Raw genomic sequence first — 21,280 nt, 5'->3', positions numbered from 1 at the left:
TAATAGCAAGTCCCTCTAGCTCCATTGTCATGTCTACATTACGTGTCTGTGCAACATGGTGGGAGGAGATAGTGCTATTAGGTAGTACAGGGGTGAGGAGAGACCACGGGGACATGGAGAAGAGTCCGCTGCTGGAAAAGCCCATTTGAGTGCCCACTGGGGAAGCTTGAGAAGGAAGGGAAACTCCAGGCTCTAGGGTTTGACTGTGAAAATCCCACAGGACTCACGGTGGCCACACATCGAGATCACCTGGCACACTCGGAAGACTCCAAAAGCCCATGCCGTACTCCAAAGCAATTAAGTCACAATCTCCAGATATTAGTATGTCCGTACCTTTTCACGTTTCTCAAACAAACAAAATGTGGAGCTAAATTTGAGAACCACTACTTTAGTTGGGACCTTTTAATCTTATTTTTGAAGACTCAATACATGTTCTTCTGGGGAGAGGAATATGTTTTGAGATAAACCTAGAAGGGTTTTTGAGGAGGAAGGAACTTTTGGGCTGAGCTTCTCATTCTTTGAAAAAGTTGAGGCCAAGAGAGTATAAATAATTTGCCTCAAATTCCACTGAATCAGTGAAAACGTGATCCTTGATAGCTTGCCTTTTTGTGTGTTGGGTCTTCCCTTAGTCTTACTTCCTTAGGTCTTGTCCCCAAACGATGTTTCAGAATATTTTAGACCCAGGGAAGTAGTAGTAAATACCCAATGAGATATTAGGTAGTACAATGAGATAATGTGTGGGAAAGCCCTCATAAATTTCAGAGCATTATTTAACTGAAAAGGATCTGTATCACAGATATGAAAGATGGGTCATAGAATGCAATGAAATGGAAATGAAAACAATTCAACCCAAGTTTTTCTAACAAGGCTTGAAGATAGAGCTCATGGGCGGATGGGGGTGAAAAGGGCAAAGCAGGTGGACACCACCCTCTGTCTCTCCTACCTGGTTGGAACCTACTCCTTTCGTTCTTTCAGTCCTTCTGTGACCAGAAGGTGTCACTGTGGAAAATGCTAAGAGACTGGCTTTGGCAGGGCACCCTGCTGGTTTTCTGAGCCCTGCACCTGGGATAGAGCCCCAGTTTTCCACAGAACCTATTTCCTTCGTCAGTGCAGTAAGCAGCCAAATGTTACTCACCCGACACGGCTCCTGAGTGCCCAGAACAGCAACTAAAACTCTCCCCATGGAAGGGAATAAAATGCAAAATGAGAGAGAACACAGAAATGACAGAAAAACTGGAAGGAACTTTCAGGATCATCATTTCAACCTTGTTGTTTTACAAATGAGGACACTGAGGCTCAGGAACAGAAGGGGTTTGTGTGAGCAAAGCCAGGAGCAGGGCTGGAACTGGGTGTGGAATCGGAGGACCATGTTCCCATGTTCTTCCCTCTACATCATATTGTGTTATCATGTGGAGCACACAGTGTTATCACAGCAGCTAGTGGGGAGCAGCATCACCGCAAAATGATGTGTGGGACAGGTGAGATTTATGGGGGAGGACAGTCAGGCAAGGTGTGATGTTTTAGGATGCGGCTCCCTGGGGACTTCAAGCTGCCACGACGTGATGTAACGTAGGGAAACTGGCTGAAGAGCAGTTTGGAGAGGCAGGCAGACTGGTGGCCCAGTTCGTTAGGCCAGCTGGCCTCCTTCCATTTCATCCAAGAGGAAAATATTCACCCCCTAGTTTAGTCAGAGTATGGAGCCCACACACCAGGACTCTCAACTTTCTCTGCAGCCAGGAGGTAGAATTGGAAGAGCACCTCCACTGTGCCTGAACTTCTTACTTTCCTTTTATGACTTCTAACAAACTAACTGCTTGAAGGGTAGACAGGGTGTTTTCTTGTCGTACCCCTTTCTCATTTCTTTTTTTTTTCAATTTTTTAAAAAAATTTGTTTTTGAAGGAGAGAGAGAAAGACAGAGCATGAGCGGGGGAGGAGCAGAGAGAGAGGGAGACACAGAATCCGAAGCAGGCTCCCGACGCGGGGCTTGAACTCACGAACTATGAGATCATGACCTGAGCCAAAGTCGGATGCCCAACCGACTGGGCCCCCCAGGCACCTCACCCCTTTCACATTTCTAATGGAGACTGGCATATAGAGTTGGTCGGCTGGCTGAATGAACATCATAGTGAAGAGTGGTTTTAAAATTCATTCTCTCATCCATGAGCTCAGTATAGAACTTTCCTATTGATGTTTTCAGAGAGTTCACTCTGTAATAGCATCTCAAGAATAGCTCCACTCAGAAGGGTCTCTTGTGGGACCAGTTTTTCCTCCTGATTAGTAAGTGCCCTTCAAATACACTGAGTCTCTCTTGGAAGAGACAAGGGCCAGGGGCACATGGGTGGCTCAGTCGGTTGAGCGTCTGACTTTGGCTCAGGTCATGATCTCTTGGTTTGTGAGTTTGAGCCCCCTGTAGGGCTCTCTGTTATCAGCGCAGAGATTTTCCTCCACTTCAGATCTTCTGTTCCCCACCTCTTCTCTGCACCTTGCCCACTCATGCTCTCTCAAAAATAAACATTAAAAAAATAAAAAATAATAAAGAGACAAGGGCCACATTTTTGTTTTTTAAATTCGAAAAGTCAAACAATAAGGTAAGTAGGAAAATATTTTGGACCTACTACCTTCTTTTTCTAACTTGTAATTTAGTGAATTGGTGTCTTCTTTGGATACACTAGATGTTTGCCCTCCTGCCACAAACAATACAAGTATTATTCTGTATACAGAAGGTATGTTTTCATTATTAGGATTAGAGGATGTCTTAATAGATTATTGTCCCTACTATATTGTACTTTAATAAAGGATTCTAGCTCAACCCGTAAAGAAGGGACATCATTGCTTTTGGTTGACCCCTTCCAAATTTTAACTGGTTTTATAAAAAAGAACCTCCATATACAAAGCTTGCTCATTCAGTGATCTTGGTGATCATTTTATAGCCTGGCTATGTTAGAAAGTGTGCTAGGATATCTTGCTGCTCAGTGGTAGATGTTCCGTAGATACATGATGAAGATAAAGGAAAATATATTAAATTACAAGTGCTTGTGATTTATTCTTTCTCACTTAAAAAAGAACTCCTGAGGTTTCTTTGCTGTGCAAAATGTAGGCACTGGCCAAAGGGCAGGCAAACACCTAACCATGGAGGCAGTGGAGAAAGGAAAAGATAATTTGTTTATTTGGGGAGAGAACTTAATAGTTACAGGAGGATCTAAAAGTGAGAGTTAAAACATTTTGACTGGAGATGGGGCTGAGTGCCTTATATCTCACATGGGCATGGGAGCAGGGAAGGAGGAAGGCTGATGAAGGCGGCTGGTCGTGGTAGGGGAGAAGGAGGTGGGCAGGGGCTGAGGGAGGGGATGGAAGCAGAGAGGGTCTTAAATAAAAAATAAAAAAAAAATTTTTGCTGGACATTTCTCCGAAGAAGATCTACATGTGGCCAACAGGCACATGGAAAGATGCTCAGCATCATTAGTCACCAGGGACATCCAAGTTAAAGCCAGAGTGGGGCATCATTTCCTACCCACTGGGACGACTGTAATCAAAGAAACAAAACTAAGTGTTGGGAGGATGTGGAGAAGTTGGAGCCCCCCTTCATTGTTGGTGGAAACATATGATGGATCAGCTGTGGTGGCCAACACTTCAGCAGTTCCTCAGAAACATTAATCATATGGGCGCCTGGGTGGCTCAGTCTGTTGCGCTTCCAACTCTTGATTTTGGCTCAGGTCGTGATCTCACGGCTTGTGAGTTCGAGCCCCACTTGGGGCTTGATGTTGACAGCCGGGAGCTACTTGCGATCCTCTCCCTCTGTCTCTACTTCATTCTCTCTCAAAAACAAACAAACAAACAAACAAACAAACAAACAAACTTAAAAAAAAAGTTAAACACAGAATTGCCATATGATCCAGCAGTTCCATTCCAAGGTATATGCTCCAAAGAATCAAAAGCAAAATTCAAACAAAAACGCGCACGTGGACATATAGCAGCACTATTTTAACTATTAGTTAGAAATAACCCAAACACCCACTACCTGATGAATGGGGAGGCATGGCGGGGGGGGGGGGGGGGGAAGAAAATGTGTTTGTTTCCATACGGTGGAATATTATCCAGCCATAAAAAGAAACGAAGCACTGTGTTCTGTGCTACAAAACCATTATGCTACGTGAAAGAAGGCAGGCACAAAAGGTCACGTATTGTTATGATTCCATTTCTGTTAAGTGTCTAGAGTGGGCAAATCCATAAAGACAGAAAGCAGATCGGGGGTTCCCAGGGCCTGGGTGGAGGGAGGAATGGAGAGGGACTTGTTAAAGGGTCTGAGGTGCCCTTTTGGGGTGATGAAAATGTTTCGGAACTGGATAGACATAAGGTTGAACAACGTGGTGAATGTACTAAATGCCACTGAATTGTATACTTTAAAATGGTACAAATCATGAATCCTGTGTTATGTGAATTTTATCTCAATTAAAAAAAAGTTGTACTAAGAATTTAAAAAGGTACTCCATTCTCCTCCTCTGCAGCTTTTTGGCATTTTCTCAGCAGGTTGATTAGAAGTTTGCATTGTTCTCAGTTTATGGGTTTTTGTTGTTGTTTGTGGGTAAGACCAACCAGATACCTGTAATATTTAGGTAAGAGATGCTTTATTTTAATTTTTAAGTGTTGTTTTAAATACTTTCCTGGACAAACCTAGCACTGTTTCACTTTCTGGGTTAGGATATTGAGAGCCCAGTCACTGATTGTGTATCACCAGAGTGGGGCAAAACTAGAAACAGATTCTTTCCTTGCTGAGTGGCTCGCTCAACTCCCCTCTGATGGGGTGTGGCATGATAGTCCAGTGTGAATTCTGAATACAGCTCTGTTTTGGGAAGAGTATATCCTTAGACCTGAGTGTGTAGAAAATACATGTTTGAGGTCCCGAATGCTTGACTTGCGGGCCAGCCATTTGCCACCACTGCAAGGCCAAGGGCGTGGAGGCATGCCGAGGGGTGTTCATGTGCCGCACGCACCATCTAGTCCTGCTTTTCAGGGTTTGTGGGGAGAGTTTCTATGACTTTGGCCCCAAGTCCCTTGTGAATTCCCCACCCTACTGAGCTGGGTTGGGCCCAGGCATGTGTGAGTCACAGGGGTGACCTTTGCACCTCTGGCCTAAAGCCCGTTTGATCCTTTGGGCACAGTGAATTTTGTGGATTACAGCTCCCTCCTCCCATCCCGTTTGCAGAAAAGCTTAGACATGTAGTTGTAGATTTAGGAAGGAAATACACTTTCTTGGCCTAAGTTTTGTGCACTGCTGTGACTTCTGATTTCATCTTCCTTTCTAATTCATATATGCTGGTATATCTTTTTAATTTATTTTTTCCATTTAGTTTTCCAGTGGGTGTATTTGTAAATTGTAATTCAGATTTTTAGAAGAAGTCAGGGACCAAAAATAGAGTCCAGGGATACAGTCCATTTCCCAGTTCCTCAAAAGATAGTGGTGCAGATCGGGGTCTCCCTATCTGCTCTCTTATAAACACGCATATGCTATGCCAGAGTGCCCACTCCAAGGTCCACGGGCTTCCGAGTGAGGCCTCTTATGACAAAGCTGCGTGCTAAAGTTTTGATTCAGAACTCCTCATCAGAACTCGACTCAGAGCAGCTTTCATCTCGTTGTTCCGTAGACTGTAGATGAGCGGATTCAACATGGGGGTCATCACAGCATAAAAGAGCGTCACCACCTTGTCCTGCTCGGCTGAGGCTGTGGAGTGGGGCTGCATGTAGGTGACCAGGGCCATCCCGTAAGACATGGAGACCACGGTGAGGTGGGAGGCACAGGTCCCGAAGGCCTTGCGGCGTCCCCCAGTGGAGCGGATCCGCAGGATGGCTGCCACGATGTAGGTATAGGACAGTGAGATGAGGCAGCATGGCACCAGCAGCACCACCACGCTGGAGGCCAGTATGACCACCTGGTTGAGGGTGATGTCCACGCAGGCCAGGCGGACGAGTGCCAGCGTCTCACAGGCCACATGGTTCAGCACGTGGTGCCCACAGGTAGGCAGACGCATGGTGACCACCGTCTCCACTGTAGAATTCACCAGGCCTACAAGCCAAGAGACAGCTGCCAGGCCTGTGCAGCACCTCGGGCTCATCACTGCCATGTAGCGCAGGGGGTCACAGACAGCCACGTAGCGGTCATAGGCCATAGCGGCCAGCAGCAGGAACTCGGTACCCCCCAGGGCCAGTGAGAAGAAGAGCTGAGTCCCACATCGGGTGAAGGAGATGGTCTTCTTCTCCAGGAGGAAGTGCACCAGCATCTGGGGGACCCCACTAGAGGTGTAGCAGATGTCCACCACTGAGAGGTTGCAGAGGAAGAAGTACATGGGCAGGTGCAGCCGCACGTCCTGTCCGATCAGGAGGATGATGAGCCCGTTGCCCAGCAGGGTCAGCAGATAGGCGGCCGCAAACAGGACAAAGAGTCCAGCCTGGGTCTGCCTGTCGCTGGAGAGCCCCAGGAGGACAAACTCACTTTCCCAGGTCAGGTTGTCCCTCCTCATGGAGCAGGGGGGCCAGGCTGCTGGGAGAGGAGCAGAGTCAGAGAGGGCAAGTAAAGGTCAGACTTTAGGAGTCAGGGATTAAGCCATGAGCCAGGACTTGAGCCGCAGTAGGGACACCTACCCTCCTGTTCCCTTAACCTAGGTGCTTAGGGAGAATGCCGTGAAAGAGCCGGAGGAAGGGGCACCTGGGTTCTCAACTAGACTGTGAGGTTCTCAGGGTTAAAGTCCCTATTCTGATCATCCTTTTGTGGCTAGAATCCAGCACAGTTACAGTTACATAGGAAATCAGTCACTGTAGAAGGAAAGATAGAGGAAAAAAAGTGGTGGAGAAAGGGTAGAAGGAAAGACAAAAAAGAATGTAAAAGAAAAAGAAAAACCAAGGAAGAAAAGTTTGGAAATCGGAAAAGGAGGAAAGAAAGTGGAAGATACGGAGGAGAGCAGGATGTGGTTTTAAGCCACAGCCTCTGTGTGTGCCAAGGACCTGTGCTGGACACCAGACACCTGTCTGTGAGCAAGATTGAAGCAGGAATCCTGCTTTCTTGGTTCTTATAACTTAATCAGGGACACCAAGATTAAATTAATAATTATAAAAATTAATTATAATTGTGCTAAGTGCTTTGAAGAAGAACAAGGTTACTAGTTGGTAAATTAAATTTGTGGCTGTAATTAAATTACCACTGATTATGTCTTCTCAATAATGTGCAATTTACATAGTAAGTTGCAGACATTTATTTAGATGTTCAAGTAAATGATTAACAAAATAATGTAATGAAGGCCTTTGGAAACCAATGATACATATTACTGCTGATACAGACTGACTGAAATCCACTGAATCTTTTGGGAGGAATGAATTCTCCTTTCTCAGCTAAGATTGTGGTGGATTTTCTCCCTTCCAACGTGCTGACTGGCCCAGTGTAAAAACAGATTTAAATGTAATCTGAAGGTGTATTTCCTGTTCTTAAAATAGTTAAGAAATCAATTAACTCAGTTATTAAAAATACTTATTGAGTATATGGGGTACTATGTTTTCAACCACCTTCCGGATATAATGCCTTTCAACGTTAGGAATTTATGTTTAGAAAATCAGCAGTACAACAGAATCAAATAAGAAACTTTGAAATTGGATCTTGGTAAAATCCGTGACAATCAAACAAGACAACTAAACAGAGGACAAAAGGAATACATCAGTGTTAAGAAAACCAGCTTGGAGCCACAGAATCAAATATAATAGAGCTGAAAGTCATAATCCAATTGAGATGTCCTCTGGCTGGAGACCGTGGCCCACGAGAGAGCAGGGAACCAGGGTGGAGCAGGCCTCCCTCGCCTTCCCTTCAGCTCTGGTACCAGAGTGGCTGGAAGGCATCACTGTTGAAACTAAAAATAGAAACTGACTTTAGATTCTCAGGGTTGGTGACCTGGTTGTAGAGCCAGAGGATGGTGGCTGGGTTCTGAGCACCACCCCAGGGAGCCTGTGGCTGCCCAGCAAGCTGGGTCCTTGTATCAGCAGAGGAGGTAACTCTGCTCTGATATGTGATCTGTAGGCTGCCAGGCATCCAGAATTCTCCCCTTCAGAGTCACTGTCATGGATCCAGATTCCCTTCGGAAGAACCCTGTTACTATATAAGAAAATGAAGCATGTAAGAAGTGAAGGAACCATAGAGATCATGGATTCCATCCATTTCATTTTATGGACAAGGAAGCCAAGGAACAGGAGTAAGGTGGTCGGTCCAGGTATCAGATTTCCCTGGGAACCACGCTGGAACCAGATTTAAGTCTACACTGCACATTCTCAACTCTCCCTGACACCAGGGAGTGAGGGGTCGGAAGGAAGTTGTGGAAGGCAATGGACTAGGAAGGGAGGCACCTGAGGAATCTTAGATGGGAGGCCCAGGACAGCTCTCTTGCCATGTAGAGAAATACTGTGTAGTGGGTGTGAAAAGCTTTGAATGAGAAATCAAGGGATCCAAGTTCTAGTTTGCCTCTTCCATTAGCTTGCTGTGTGCCCTGGGCAAGTTACTTGACCTCCCTGAGCCTCAGTTTCTTCATTTGAAATGTGGGACAAATAATAATGCCTATTTCACAATATCTTGAGTAAGATCAAATGAAGAAATTAACGTGAATGCGCTTTGTAAAGGACTAAATAAACATAACTGGCTGTTGTTATTACACTCAGCAAGTCCGTTTCACCAAAGTAAATTCTGCCCAAGTGATACGAGGACAAAAAACAATATGAATATGTGCTATAGAGGCCAGAAAGTTAACAAAATATAAATAAACATAAATCCCCATTGTAATAAATCCTATTGCCTAAATATTACTTAACTTACTGAAGACCCTGCTTCAGTAAGTGAAAAATTAAGGTCAAGGGTTTGTCTATACCTAGTGGGTAGTACTATGCTCTATGTGCCGGATGAGCTCAATACCTTTTTTTCTTCCAATAAAATATTGATGCTGCTTTTATTTGTTTATTTATTTAAATTAAAAATTTATTTATTTTTGAGAGAGAGAGAGAGAGAGAGGCAGAGATGGAGTGCAAGCGGGGGAGTGGCAGAGAGAGAGGGAGAGACAGAATCCAAATCAGGCTCCGGCTCTGAGCCATCAGCACAGAGCCTTGACGTGGGGGTCAAACCCATGAGCTGTGAAATCATGACCTGAGCTGAAGTCAGATGCTTAACTGACTGAGCCACCCAGGTGCCCCTTTGATTCTATTTTTACATGGTGATAAACTTTTTTTTTATTAATAGATGGTCTTGTTCTCAGCTTTTTGGGATTAGAGAATTTCATTCCACTTTGCTTGACTTAGTGAACATTTACTGAGCACTGAGTAGTGCCTGTTCCGGTGACAGGTGCTGGGGTAACAGGATATATAATACAGCCCTGTCCCCCTCTCTAAGAACTCAGCCTGGCAGAAGGATAGAGAGGGTGAATTATCATGACTTTTACTAGAGTTTTCAAAGGAAGCTACCAAGTCAGGTAAGTGGAGACAGAGTCAGACTAAGTAACCAGGCAGATATGTAGAAATAATAAAGTAGAAGCGAAGAAACAACCAGTGCATTTGCTTCTTGAAAAAGTAGATGCAGTTTAAGGTGCACATAGTAAGGAGACTTCTTGGGTGTCAACCTGTATCAATAAACCATCTAAATAACCTTATAAACCACTACCTTTAGAAAAAAAAATTTGTTTTAATGCTTATTCATTATGGAGAGACAGAGAAAGACAGAGCTCGAGCATGGGAGGGGCAGAGAGAGGGGGAGACAAAGAATCCAAAGCAGGCTCCAGGCTCTGAGCTGTCACAGAGCCTGACGCAGGCCTCGAACTCACAAACTGCAAGATCATGACCTGAGCTGAAGTTGGACGCTTAACCAACTGAGCCACCCAGGTACCCTGTAAGCCACTACCTTTTTGAGCCATAGTTTCTTCATCCGCAGAATGAGCAAATTAGGTAGACACCAAGATTTCTCCAGCTCTAAAGATCTGCAATAAGTGAATAAATATAAGCTATAGTTTGAAGCAATATAAGAGGGAAAAAGAAATTCTTCAGTCTTGAAGAAGAAATGCATAGTAGCTTGTGAGACTATGGACACTAAGATATGATCAGTTACTGGGTTTGGGGATCAAAGCATTCGTATTGCACGTAACTATTTGGGGAGGTGCCACTAAATGAGATCAGCTTGACTTAAAAACCAGAAATTAAGGAAATCGTGAAGGAGCCACACAGAAATGGGAGAACCACTTGGGTTGTCAGGGCTTCTTTCCACAGTCGGGCCCAGGTAATTCCTAGAGTGGGATGACCCTTAACAAGCCTACCTTAGTTCCCCTAAGGATTATGCTTCTTAATGCTTGAGAATATTCACCTTCTTCTTAAAAAAAGAAAAGATAAGCTTATGTGTATGTTTGGTTCTTATAGTAATTGAGCTCTGCCCTTCTGCATTCCTTCGTATGTCCAATATAATGCAAACGTCTTGAGGCCAAGAAAAGAGATTGATCCCTTTTGACCTCTACTCTTCAGTGTTTTCAGTGTATGTCTATCTACTGAGCACTTCAGTTTATACTGTTGCTTAGGTGACTGACCAAGACTGAGGACTCTATTGAGGGGCTTGAAAGCAATGGTTGCATTATCTAGGTCATGGAAAGAATCCTCCATTGGCTCAATCCTCCATGGAAAGAGCCTCCAACTATAATAGTGAGAAAAACACAGGGGAGGATGCCAGGGCTATCCCGGCTGCTCCCAGGAATTTGGGCTCTGTTCTCTCCTTCTCTTACCCTTCCCTGTGGGGGACTCACCGAGGCTGCTGTGTGCTCATCTCCTGCATGGAATTCCTTTTGGGTGACGAAGTGACACGTTTCTCAGGAAGTCCTTGAAGCAGTTGTCCGTCCTGTTCTGGGGGGTGGAGGTTTTACTCTGTCAGCCTCAGCTACTAACTTTTCAGAACCTAAGAATCCCCAGAGGGCAATTACTTGCTTTTGGTGTGTTCCTTTATTCATCTCCGTCCCCAGCTACTTCCCTGCAACCACAGCTCCCCACTCTTCCCAGTTCCCAATGGGATAAGCAATCTGAAAACATTTTATCTCCACTTTTAATTGTCCTTGTAGTTCCCACACTGATGAGCCCTTCTCGGATTTTCGGGTCTTTCACTGCCCTTCAAGTATATGGCATTGTTGGGGACTTTTGGCTGGAGTCAAGAGATAGGAATATTCACTTTGAGTTGTTGGAAAGGGATTGCGACTAATTGGGAAAGAGAAGAGGAACTGTAGTTTCAGAGTCTGAGCTCCTTTCTAAGTGAAGCAGACAGGTGCATCTTCTCTCCTCTTCCCACACAGCTGGTTTTAGTGACCAGGGAGTGGTAAGATACAGAGTAAAGCCATCCTGTCTGTGGCCTGGAAGCAACTGAGAAATCTCAAGTTCACAGTCATGAAAATATTTCTGTAGACTCCTTAGTGATCTCCAGTATCACATTTCTGTTGAGTTGGGTTTCCTTTGCATATTCTCATACCAGAAGTTTTTCTGGCTTTCACTAAGCTTGATCTCCTGGTTCTGGATAGTCTTCCACAAAGTTTTAATCTCCCTACTGGACTTCCTTAGAAGGAGCAGAGAAAATAATGGGTCAGGATGGGGTTTTATTCCCAGTACATAACTGTTTCTGCAGTAATAGAACATAGGTCTTTGGTAAGATGGGAAGAAAAAACAGAGATGTTATTAGCAAGTAAGTCATTAGAATTTGTCTATAATAGTTGATAATATCAACAAGAAAAAGGTTTAAGTAGCTTGAAGAGTTTGTCACTCTAATGACAATGGGCCAATGGGGGACAGTAGTTTTACTTCGTGTTCTTCCCTTAGTTCATCCCTGCTCCTTCCATGGCACAGCACAGCTCAAGACACAGAGGACCTGTGGCTGTCCTAACCTCAAGGTCCATTGAAAGCAAAACCTGATCCGACCCTCTGGGTGAGAGTTGTGGCCTCAAGTTGAGGAGGATGGCGGGGGTAGAAAGATGTCCGAAGGCACCCTGATGGAGAAGAGAAAGAGTGACACCTGACTGGTAGGCTTTGGGATGCATATCAAAGGTAGACTTAGTGCGGTCTGATGTAGGTGACCCAACTATAAAGGAAAAGAACTTAGGGGTACCACCTTCGAGACAACATAGTATGTGATCATCTAATGAAAATATCTGTTTTCTGGTGAAAAAGAAATGCATCTTTCCTGTTTTTCTGAACCCAGATGATATGTAACTGGATGAAAAAATTAGATTGGAAAATTGTAGGTTTGGTATGATTCTACATTGCATAAAATAACATGCATACAGTTGGATGTATATAAATATAGAAACATAGAAAACTGGATGGGGGGTGCCTGGGTGGCTCAGTTGATTGAGCGTCCGACTCTTGATTTTGGCTCAGGTCATGATCTCATGATTTGTGAGACTGAGCCCTGTGTCAGGCTCCGTGCTGAGTATGAAGCCTGCTTGGAATTCTCTCTCTCCCTCTCTGTCTCCCTCCCCTACTTGTTCTCCCTCTCTTTCTCCTCCCCCCCCCTTTTTCAAAATAAATAAACATTAAAAAAAGAACTGGAAGGATGTTAAAAAATATCAATAGGTTTTTCTGGTAATAGATTTATACGTATTTTTATTTTTGTTCATCTATATTTTGAAAAATGTCTAAAATAAACATTTTTCTAATAAGAATCTCAGTGACATTTGGAAATTATTATTAGACGTAGCCTATTGAGATAGGAATGCTGGGAAATCAACTCACTGGCTCAGGTCTAGCACTACTAAATGGCCTTTGAGTAACATGGGTAGGCGTTAGGGTAGAAGGAAGATATTACTGTAATTCTGTGTCAGGAAAGTAGATATAATGACAGGTTTTATGTCATTGAGACCATGAAGGGTTGATCTGTAAATATCCTATGGTGGTAGACGCTCTGGACTAGGGACAGGACAGTTGTTTTTTTGCTTTAGCTTTAGTATAAATGGCTCTGTGACTTTGGACATGTCATTTGTTTTTTATTTTTTTATGTTTATTTTATTTAAAAAAATTTTTTTAATATTTACTTTTGAGAGACAGAGTATGAGCAGGGGAGGGGCAGAGAGAGAGGAAACACAGAATCTGAAGCAGGCTCCAGGCTCTGAGTTGTTAGCACGGAGCCCGACGCGGGACTCGAGCTCACAAACCCTGAGATCATGACCTGAGCCGAAGTCAGATGCTTAACCCACTGAGCCACCCAGGTGCTCTTATTTATTTTTTATTTTTATTTTTAGTAGGCTTCGTACCCAGTGTGGAGCCCGATGCAGGACTTGAACTCATGACCCTGAGTTCAAGACCTGAACTGAAATCAAGAGTCAGACGAGACGCTCAACTGACCCAGGCACCTCTGGACATGTCATTTAAATTCCCTGGATTTCAGTTTTGTTATTTGTGAAAAGAGATTGGGTTACACCTCCAAGGATCCTGCAGTTCTGGAAGTCTCTTTACTAGTGTGGACATTACAGTATTCTGCTTGCATCCTAGATACGGAGGTCTGAGACTGGAGTCAGAGGATTATGGGTTCCAAACCGTGGTCTTGAGGAGCTAGGAGTAGTTCTCTCCTTTGAGCCTGATCCACACCAGGAATTTCATTGACCAAATGAATATTTTATGCACTGTTTAGATCCCTGGCCCTTGGAGATGATTCACTTCCTGCATTGTCTGTCCAGCCCCAGACCTGCTACTTGTCAGATCTTTCTCTTCACTCTTTTGGAATCGTACCACCCCCACCCGCCCCCCTACCCTCTGCTTCTCTACCTTCATATCTCCTTGCCATAAGACTTTCCTGTTGCTATGAATAATTTATTCACCTCTGAACTACTATATCTGGTTCTCAGTTATACACATTTCCCATTCAATTCTTTCCACTCAGAGGGGTTTGTTTTGTTTTATTTTGTTTTGTGTCTTTGTTTTTACCAGAATTAGCTTTTCCCCACCTTTCCCCAGTGAAATGTCAAGAGGCACTTTGACAGGAAGCCGGTTACCCAGGCTGATGACTACTATACTTGACCACAGGTTCAGTAGCCTTGGACACAGCTTATCACTAATTAGTTCTGCCATGACAGGGTCTGAATACTGCTCTGCTTCCTACCTCTACACACTAGGAAACATTTTTAAGTGGTATTTCAGTGCTTTGGTCTTCTTCCTGTGCCTAATCAAGTATGTGACTCGGGGGGAAACCAATTAGGTGGCAGTAGTGAGGATGAGAAAGAAAGGTTTGGCAACTAATATTTAATGAGTACTAAACACTTTATAAGAAGCTACCTCCTTGAAAATTTGTGTAATTTCCTTATTATGTGTTGATATTGGACAGGTACAGTACAGCCTTTTTTTATTTTTATTTTTATTTTTTACTTTTTATTTTTTTTAATTTTTTTTAACGTTTATTTATTTTTGAGGCAGAGAGAGACAGAGCATGAACGGGGGAGGAGCAGAGAGAGAGGGAGACACAGAATCGGAAGCAGGCTCCAGGCTTCGGGCCATCAGCCCAGAGCCCGACACGGGGCTCGAACTCACGGACCGTGAGATCGTGACCTGATCCGAAGTCGGACACTCAACCGACTGAGCCACCCAGGCGCCCCTACAGCCTTTTTTTAGAAAAGAAGTCTTTTCCTAATAGATTGCTGGCACACACATGGAGTCCAGAACAATCTTTACTTCAAGATCAACTTGCCTGTCTGATGGAGTAACAGATTTAAGCACATTGTTCATGGGTGTTCGTTCAGTGAGAATGTAGCTTCCTTGTTTTCAGTAATGATCTTCCTAAGTCTGCATCCTGGTGGGTAGTATGGAAGGTGGGGGGAAAGCAAACAATATAACATGCCAATTAAAAATATCTTACTTTCCGGGGCATCTGGGTGGCTCAGGTGGTTGAGCATCTGACTTTGGCTCAGGTCATGATCTCGTGGTTCATGAGTTTGAGCTCCACGTTGGGCTCTGTGCTGACAGCTCGAAGCCTGGAGCCTGCTTCAGATTCTGTGTCTCCCTTTGTCTCAAAAATACGTAAACATTAAAGTAAACTTTAAAAAAAAATCTTAGTTTCCTACAGAGTAAACAGTCTCTTTTGACTTAAAATAATCTTTCCGAGTAAATATTTAATTAGTTCAAAATTCTCCCTTTGATCAGAATGGTTTCTTTCTTTCTCTCCTTTTCTGGAGGTGACCTCTGTGTATAAGAGGAAACCTGGTACTAGGGGAGACGGCGGGGCTTGGGGTGGAGGCTATAGACTCACTCCTGTCTCATGCTGGTTCTGGTGCTGGTCTCTGCGGTCGGGTAGCTACTCTCATCTGCGCATATGTACGTGGCCTTTCTTTGAGAGTCTAGACCTTGCCCGCGGCATCCGCTGTTGAAGTCTGTGGCTGAGGGACTCATGGACTGCTTGTTGCCTTGGCATTGTCAGGGCTCAGTGGCAGTCCTTTTGTTGAAATGCTCCTGCTTCAGGGTTTTCTGATGTGATCACCCCAAACACACACATACACACACGCACACACACACCCCATCTCCAAGAACTGACTGGTTCCTTTTGGGGTCCTGACTTAGGAAGTTTACTTTGTGGTCCCTTTTCTCCAAAAAGCTGATCCTCCCTTGGCAGGTAGTCTGGTTCTGCACCAGGCACGCAGAAAGGTAGGGCGTATGTGCTGCATCGTAGGGGCTCTTCCACTGCTGCTCTGCGGTCCCTTGACCTTCTTGGAGTTTCTGGGCCACCTTGAGCAATCTGTCATTTGGAATTAATAAAGATAACACTATATTAGTCTAATACTCCCGAAGTATTCTCTTATGCTATTTTTCACATAGTGCCCATCTTTCATAGGGAGTCAGGTATCTCTTCCTTTCTCTGTTCAGCTGATCACACCTGCCCCCAGTGGACCGGTTAGACCTTTATTTTCAACTCCATGAGTTTCCATTGAGGAAATTCTCCCAGCCTCTCTCACCGTGGGCTCTTTTAGTCTCTGTGCTCCATATACATCCCAGCCCTAATCTAGCATTCAGTTTCTTCTTCTTGGCCTTTGGCCTCGGTTGTCAGTCAGTCTGTTGCATTCTGCTCCTCCATGGATACAACTGAGTAGGGCTGTGGACCATATGGGTCCTGGGGGTGGAGGAATTAGCCACGACAGGTCTGACTGCAGGACTAAGCAGCAGTGTGACAATCAGATTGTGGGCACTAAACCTAAGGTATGTGAAATACTTTGCTAAAGGAGCCTGTTTGATTTTTCTGGAGCGGTCCTTCTCAGTTCCCCTAGCCTGGTGTGCGGTTGGCCCTAAGTGGGCCTGGGTATTGCCATGTCCTAGGGAATGAGGGAGGGAAACATTAATATGTCACATTCAGGTAGGCACAGATTTGGCCAGAGCTGGACAATTGGTAAAAAATCAGTGGAGATGAAAATCAATATGTGTCTGATGTCAAATCTTAGGCTCTTTTCACTAGACCATGCTTCCCTCCACCATTCCTCCCTTTCTGAAATGACGTGGTTGCAGATGAAAGAATGTGGAGGTTTCCTGATGCTCTGACATTCTGAAATTCTCTACAGAGAGATTAGCAGAAGGGGAAGCAGTATCTTTCTGCTTCAGGGTCTTTCCCATTTCCCAATTAAGCAGAAACAATGTCTCTTAATATCAAAAAGAACAGAGAAAAGGTTCTGACTGCGTGTTTCCTGCTACTCTTAGATATAGTTGCTTCCTGGCCTTTGTACAAGGAAGCTGACTTGCTATTTGTTTCCCTCTGGAGTCTTCTGGCTCACTTCCATGCCTAAACATTTGCCTCAGTTTTGCCCTAACATTTTGGATTCTGTGGCAAGCTAAATAATGGCTCCCACTTATATCCACATCCTAATCCCTGGAGAATATGAATTTTACCTTCTACGGTAGAAGGGACTTTGTGGATATGATTAAGTTAAGAATTGGGAGATGGAGAGATTATCTTGGATGCTCCCAGGTGTGCCCAACGTTGACACTAGCATGGGGAGAGGCAGGAAGATCTTTCTGAAGCAGAAAAGGATGTGTTGATAGAAGCAAGAATTTGCGGTGATGTGAGGAAAGTCACGAGTCAAGGAATGCAGGTAGCCACTAAAAGCTAAAAAAGGCAAGAAGAAGGGTTCCCTTCTGAAGCCTCTAGAAGGAACAAGCCCTCCCAACACCTCGATCTGAGCCCAGTAAAATTGATTTTGGACTTCCGACATCCAGAATTGTGAGAATCAATTTGCGTTGCTGTAAACCAGCAAATTTGTGGTAATTTATTATAGCAGCAGTGGGAAACTTAGGCAGATTCTAATCTCTTCCCTCCCTCTCCATCCCCAGATTCCCCTGGCATTAATTCACAATTAATAATGTTTGTGCCTTGTTCTCCATACCTTGCCTTGCCTTCTTGCCTCTAAACTTCTTCCTCTCCATTCCTATCTCTCAGACTGTGGACTCTTGTTTTTAGAATTTTCTGATCATCCACTCTCCCAACAGATAGTACAAATGAGAAACTCAGCTTTCCTCAGAATAGGTGATTCTGATGGCAGCTTTGAGTTCCATGACGAGGGATGCCTCTCGCCTGCTCGGTTTAGAGGGGCCTCCCATGTGGTGAGTGTGGAGTGTGGCCCTGTCTGTGCTGAGCTTCTTGCCTCCCTTGGCCTTGAGCTGGGTTGGTTCTGGACACAAGACACAACACCCAAGGACTTACTGATGGTCCAGGTCCCGGGGCCATTTTACACCATGATAGCTACTTTTGAAGACCAGGGGATCTTCATCCCTAATCACCCCCGCCTGTTTCTCCAAAGGCTCTGCAGCTTGGATAAAACGCCAGTGAAATGGACTCCATCTCAGTTTTGTCTTTGTGTGAACAATCAGATCAGTGCTTTACGTCCATATCTTCCAAGGTGAAGGGCTTGCTTACTTTGCAGAGTTTTCAAAGAGAGTTTCTAAAATCAATTGGTGGCTCTTGTCCCACCCCCCAGCCCAGTATGAAGGGGTTGAAATTGAAGACGAGGGAGAAGAGATCGGAGAAAAGAATTTTTTTGGAGAGAGCTGGTAATGAGTGTTTGTCGTCCCTCACCTCCATGTGTAAGGGATGGGGGGGGGGGGTTTCCCTCCACCTGAAGCCATTCATTGTCTTTGACCAGTCAGTTTGTACCCTTTGAGTTTGGGAAGCCACAGACTGGCAAGAGGAAAGGCTGCCAGAGAAGCTGGAGAAGGCAGAGGAGAGAGGGAAGAGGGCTACAGGGCAGTAAGTGGAATTTCTTCTGAAGGTACAGCAGAGACTCTCAAGTGTTTCTTGTTGACCAGACGTGAGCTCCATGGAAGTGAGCTGGCCAGTGTCAGTTTGACTCTTTCCCAAGAGAGTACTTGGAGGGGAAATGTTACCCTAACAGAGGGGTAGACCCTCAGATACCCAGAGGTTTAGAGACCTCAGCGGCAGATACCCAGAGGTTGAGGAAACTGTATGCAGTTGGTCGGTGGAGGGGTGGGGGAAGGGGAGGGGGTTGGTTGCTGGGAGGAGCAGAAGCTTTGTCTACATCAAGGGAGCTGCAGTGAGCCCGGCTGGAGAATCTCCAAGGAAACTGTGAAGTGCTTCTCAGTTGCAGCCAGCTTTGGGAATCTGCTCTCAAACGGCACCATTGCTGGTCCGCGAAGACATTTCTGCCCCCTACCTGTGTCATCCCCTGCTCCCACCCAAGAAAAGTCAGGAGTGGTCTAGTGGAGGCCAGGCCGGGGACAGAGGTGAGGAAGAAGGCCAGAGAAGAGTGAAGAAGCCCACCTTCCTAACGTAGACTTCTGGGTTAAGGGGAGAAGTGTTGACTTGGAATGAGGTTCACAGTTTTATTTTACATTGGACTGGCTACTTAAAAAAAATACTTTTATTTTTATTAAAATTTTTTTTAATGTTTATTTTTATCTTTGAGAGAGAGAGACAGAGCGTGAGCAGGGGAGGGGCAGAGAGAGAGGGAGGCACAGAATCAAAGAAGGTTCAGGCTCTGAGCTGTCAGCACAGAGCCCGACACGGGGCTGGAACTCACGAACCATGAGACCATGACCTGAGCCGAAGTCAGACGCTCAACCGACTGAGCCATCCAGGCGCCCCTATTTTTATTTTTTAGAGAGAGCACACTCAAGCACAGGGGAGGGGTAGAAGGAGAGGGAAAGAGAGAGGGGGGAGGGGAGAGAATGTGCTGTGAGCACAGAGCCTGACATAGAGCTCGATCCCAAACCCCAAGATCATGACCTGAGCTGACATCGAGAGTCGGACTCTCAACCAACTGAGCCACCCAGGAGCCCCTGGACTGGTTACTTTTAATACTGAAATGATAATGTTTTGGGGACTGGAAGTGACTGGAAACCTTTGTATTTTCCAGGAGGAACCAGGGCATTTATGCTCCATGTTAAAGATTTAGTCCAGGGGTGGGGGAATCTCCACAGTGCAGGTTTGAGAGTATGGGGGTCAGAAGGAATAAAGTTTGTTTCAGCTAATATCCTGAGAATTCAGGATGTTCAATGAGCCAGTTCTTCTTAATTTCCAGAACATGATAGACTTGAGATCTGGTGATCTGAAGCCTGGAATCTCGTCTTGGCCATGACCTTTTCCCAAGGTTTTCAAACCTGTTTCAGTCCAGATGGACTCTGTGTAGCCAGAGGTGTTTTATCTACTTAGCAGACCATGGCCCAGCTGAGGCGCCAGCGCCTGGTGGCTAAGAGTGCAGGTTCAGAACTCCGAATGCCTGCATCTGAATCTTGGCTCCCCTCCTGTGCATTTATGACATTGGGCAAGTTAAAGTCTGTTGCCTCAGTTTCTTCATATGTCAAATGGGGAGAATGATAAAATGAAAGCCTATGTTCTTTCCACTCCAGCAGGTGATTAAACATGATTTGAGTTGGTTCTCACATTTTTCAGTGTTGGCTGGGGCCTGGCAGACATCACATGATTGTTAGGCTCTCAGGATTAAATGAGATGGTCCATGTACAGCACTGAGCACAGCGCCTAGTCTATGGTGAACCCACAGACAAAAACAAACAAACAAACAAACAAAAAACCAAAGGTTTTTTTGTGTTTGAATACTGCCAACACCTTTAGAAGAAAGGTGCTAGTCAAACCAGTGCTACAAATAGCAACTAAATTTTTCCCCTCACACATTGACTTTCATCCTGTTGAGCCTTGTAAACTCAATTTTTTCTCATTTTCCCTTTTGCAAAATACAAGCTGTTCCAACAGTTCTGCATCACAACCAAAGTGTTTTATGCCGCCCTTGGGATTTTGTGAGAGATGTTTCGAAAGTACCTTTTTAGAAGCTTCCGTGGTTGGAGTTGCTCCCCCAGCTCTGCGTTAAGTGCAGAAAGCTTCAGAGCTCCTGGCCCATGGAGCTGTGGACGGCAGCTGGGGCTGACCCAGAGGCTAGATGCCAGCTCGAGAAGGCTTCTTCCAGCCGGTGAGGTGGGCATGGGGACGCTGAGGCCAGCAGGGAGGTCAGGAAGGACAGTGAGTATAGGGGCTGGGAATGAGCAAATACAGGTCCAGAAGCTGTCCACAGAGACAACAAGAACCCCTTGTCATCTTGCCTCTGCTCCTATGAACAGTGAACCTACTGCCGGTGTCCTAAAGAAGAGGTGCAGCTGGAAGGGTGCTTTCCTGGAAGCTGCCTTGGGGACTTCTTCCCTCTCTCCATCTGTCTCCAAGTCCAGTGGGGGAAAAAAATCCAAAGAAATCACTCAGCTGCTGTAAGAAAGTCCTGTGACTTTCCTGCTCTGATCTTGCCAGATGGGGCTTCTATGCTAAAAAAGGAAAAACCTTACATTTGTGTTTTTAATTACTTTCCAGGAATTTCACGAGCACTATCTCATTTGAGGAAGGAGAAAGCTGAAGCTGAGTTGGGCTAGATAAGTTTTGCTAATGTCAAATATTTCTTGGTCTGACTCCAAGGGGTCTGACTCCAGTTTATATTAGATTGGCTCTTTGTTTGTTTGCTTCAAAACATTTATTAGTGGCTAAATCCAACCACCTAGGCAAAGTCAATTTTTTTCTTTTTATTTAGCTATTTATATATTTTTAAAGTTTATTTGTTTATTTTGAGAGCGAGGGGCAGAGAGAATCCCAAGCAGTCTCTGCACCACCAGCGCAGAGCCCAACTTGGGGCTCGCACCCATGAATCACAAGATCTTGACCCGAGCCAAACCAAGAGTTGGGCGCTTAACCAACTGAGCCACCCAGACACCCCTATTCTTTTGTGTTTAAACTGAAGTTTGGTTGACACAGAGTGTTACATAGTTTCA

General features: G+C 44.9%; 1 protein-coding gene across 1 annotated transcript; it reads right to left on the bottom strand.

Moving 5' to 3' along the window:
* Window positions 1-5,574: 5,574 nt before the first annotated feature.
* Window positions 5,575-6,516, bottom strand: LOC106980760 (olfactory receptor 2F1-like). The gene has a single exon (XM_015078830.3). The coding sequence runs from the start codon at window positions 6,514-6,516 to the stop codon at window positions 5,575-5,577; it is 942 nt and encodes a 313-aa protein (XP_014934316.1).
* Between the last annotated feature and the right edge of the window lie 14,764 nt (window positions 6,517-21,280).

Source organism: Acinonyx jubatus, chromosome A2 (assembly GCF_027475565.1).
Source record: "Acinonyx jubatus isolate Ajub_Pintada_27869175 chromosome A2, VMU_Ajub_asm_v1.0, whole genome shotgun sequence".
NCBI lineage: Eukaryota > Metazoa > Chordata > Mammalia > Carnivora > Felidae > Acinonyx > Acinonyx jubatus.
Note: the sequence above shows the minus strand (reverse complement) of the source record. Positions and strands in the feature narration are given on the sequence as shown.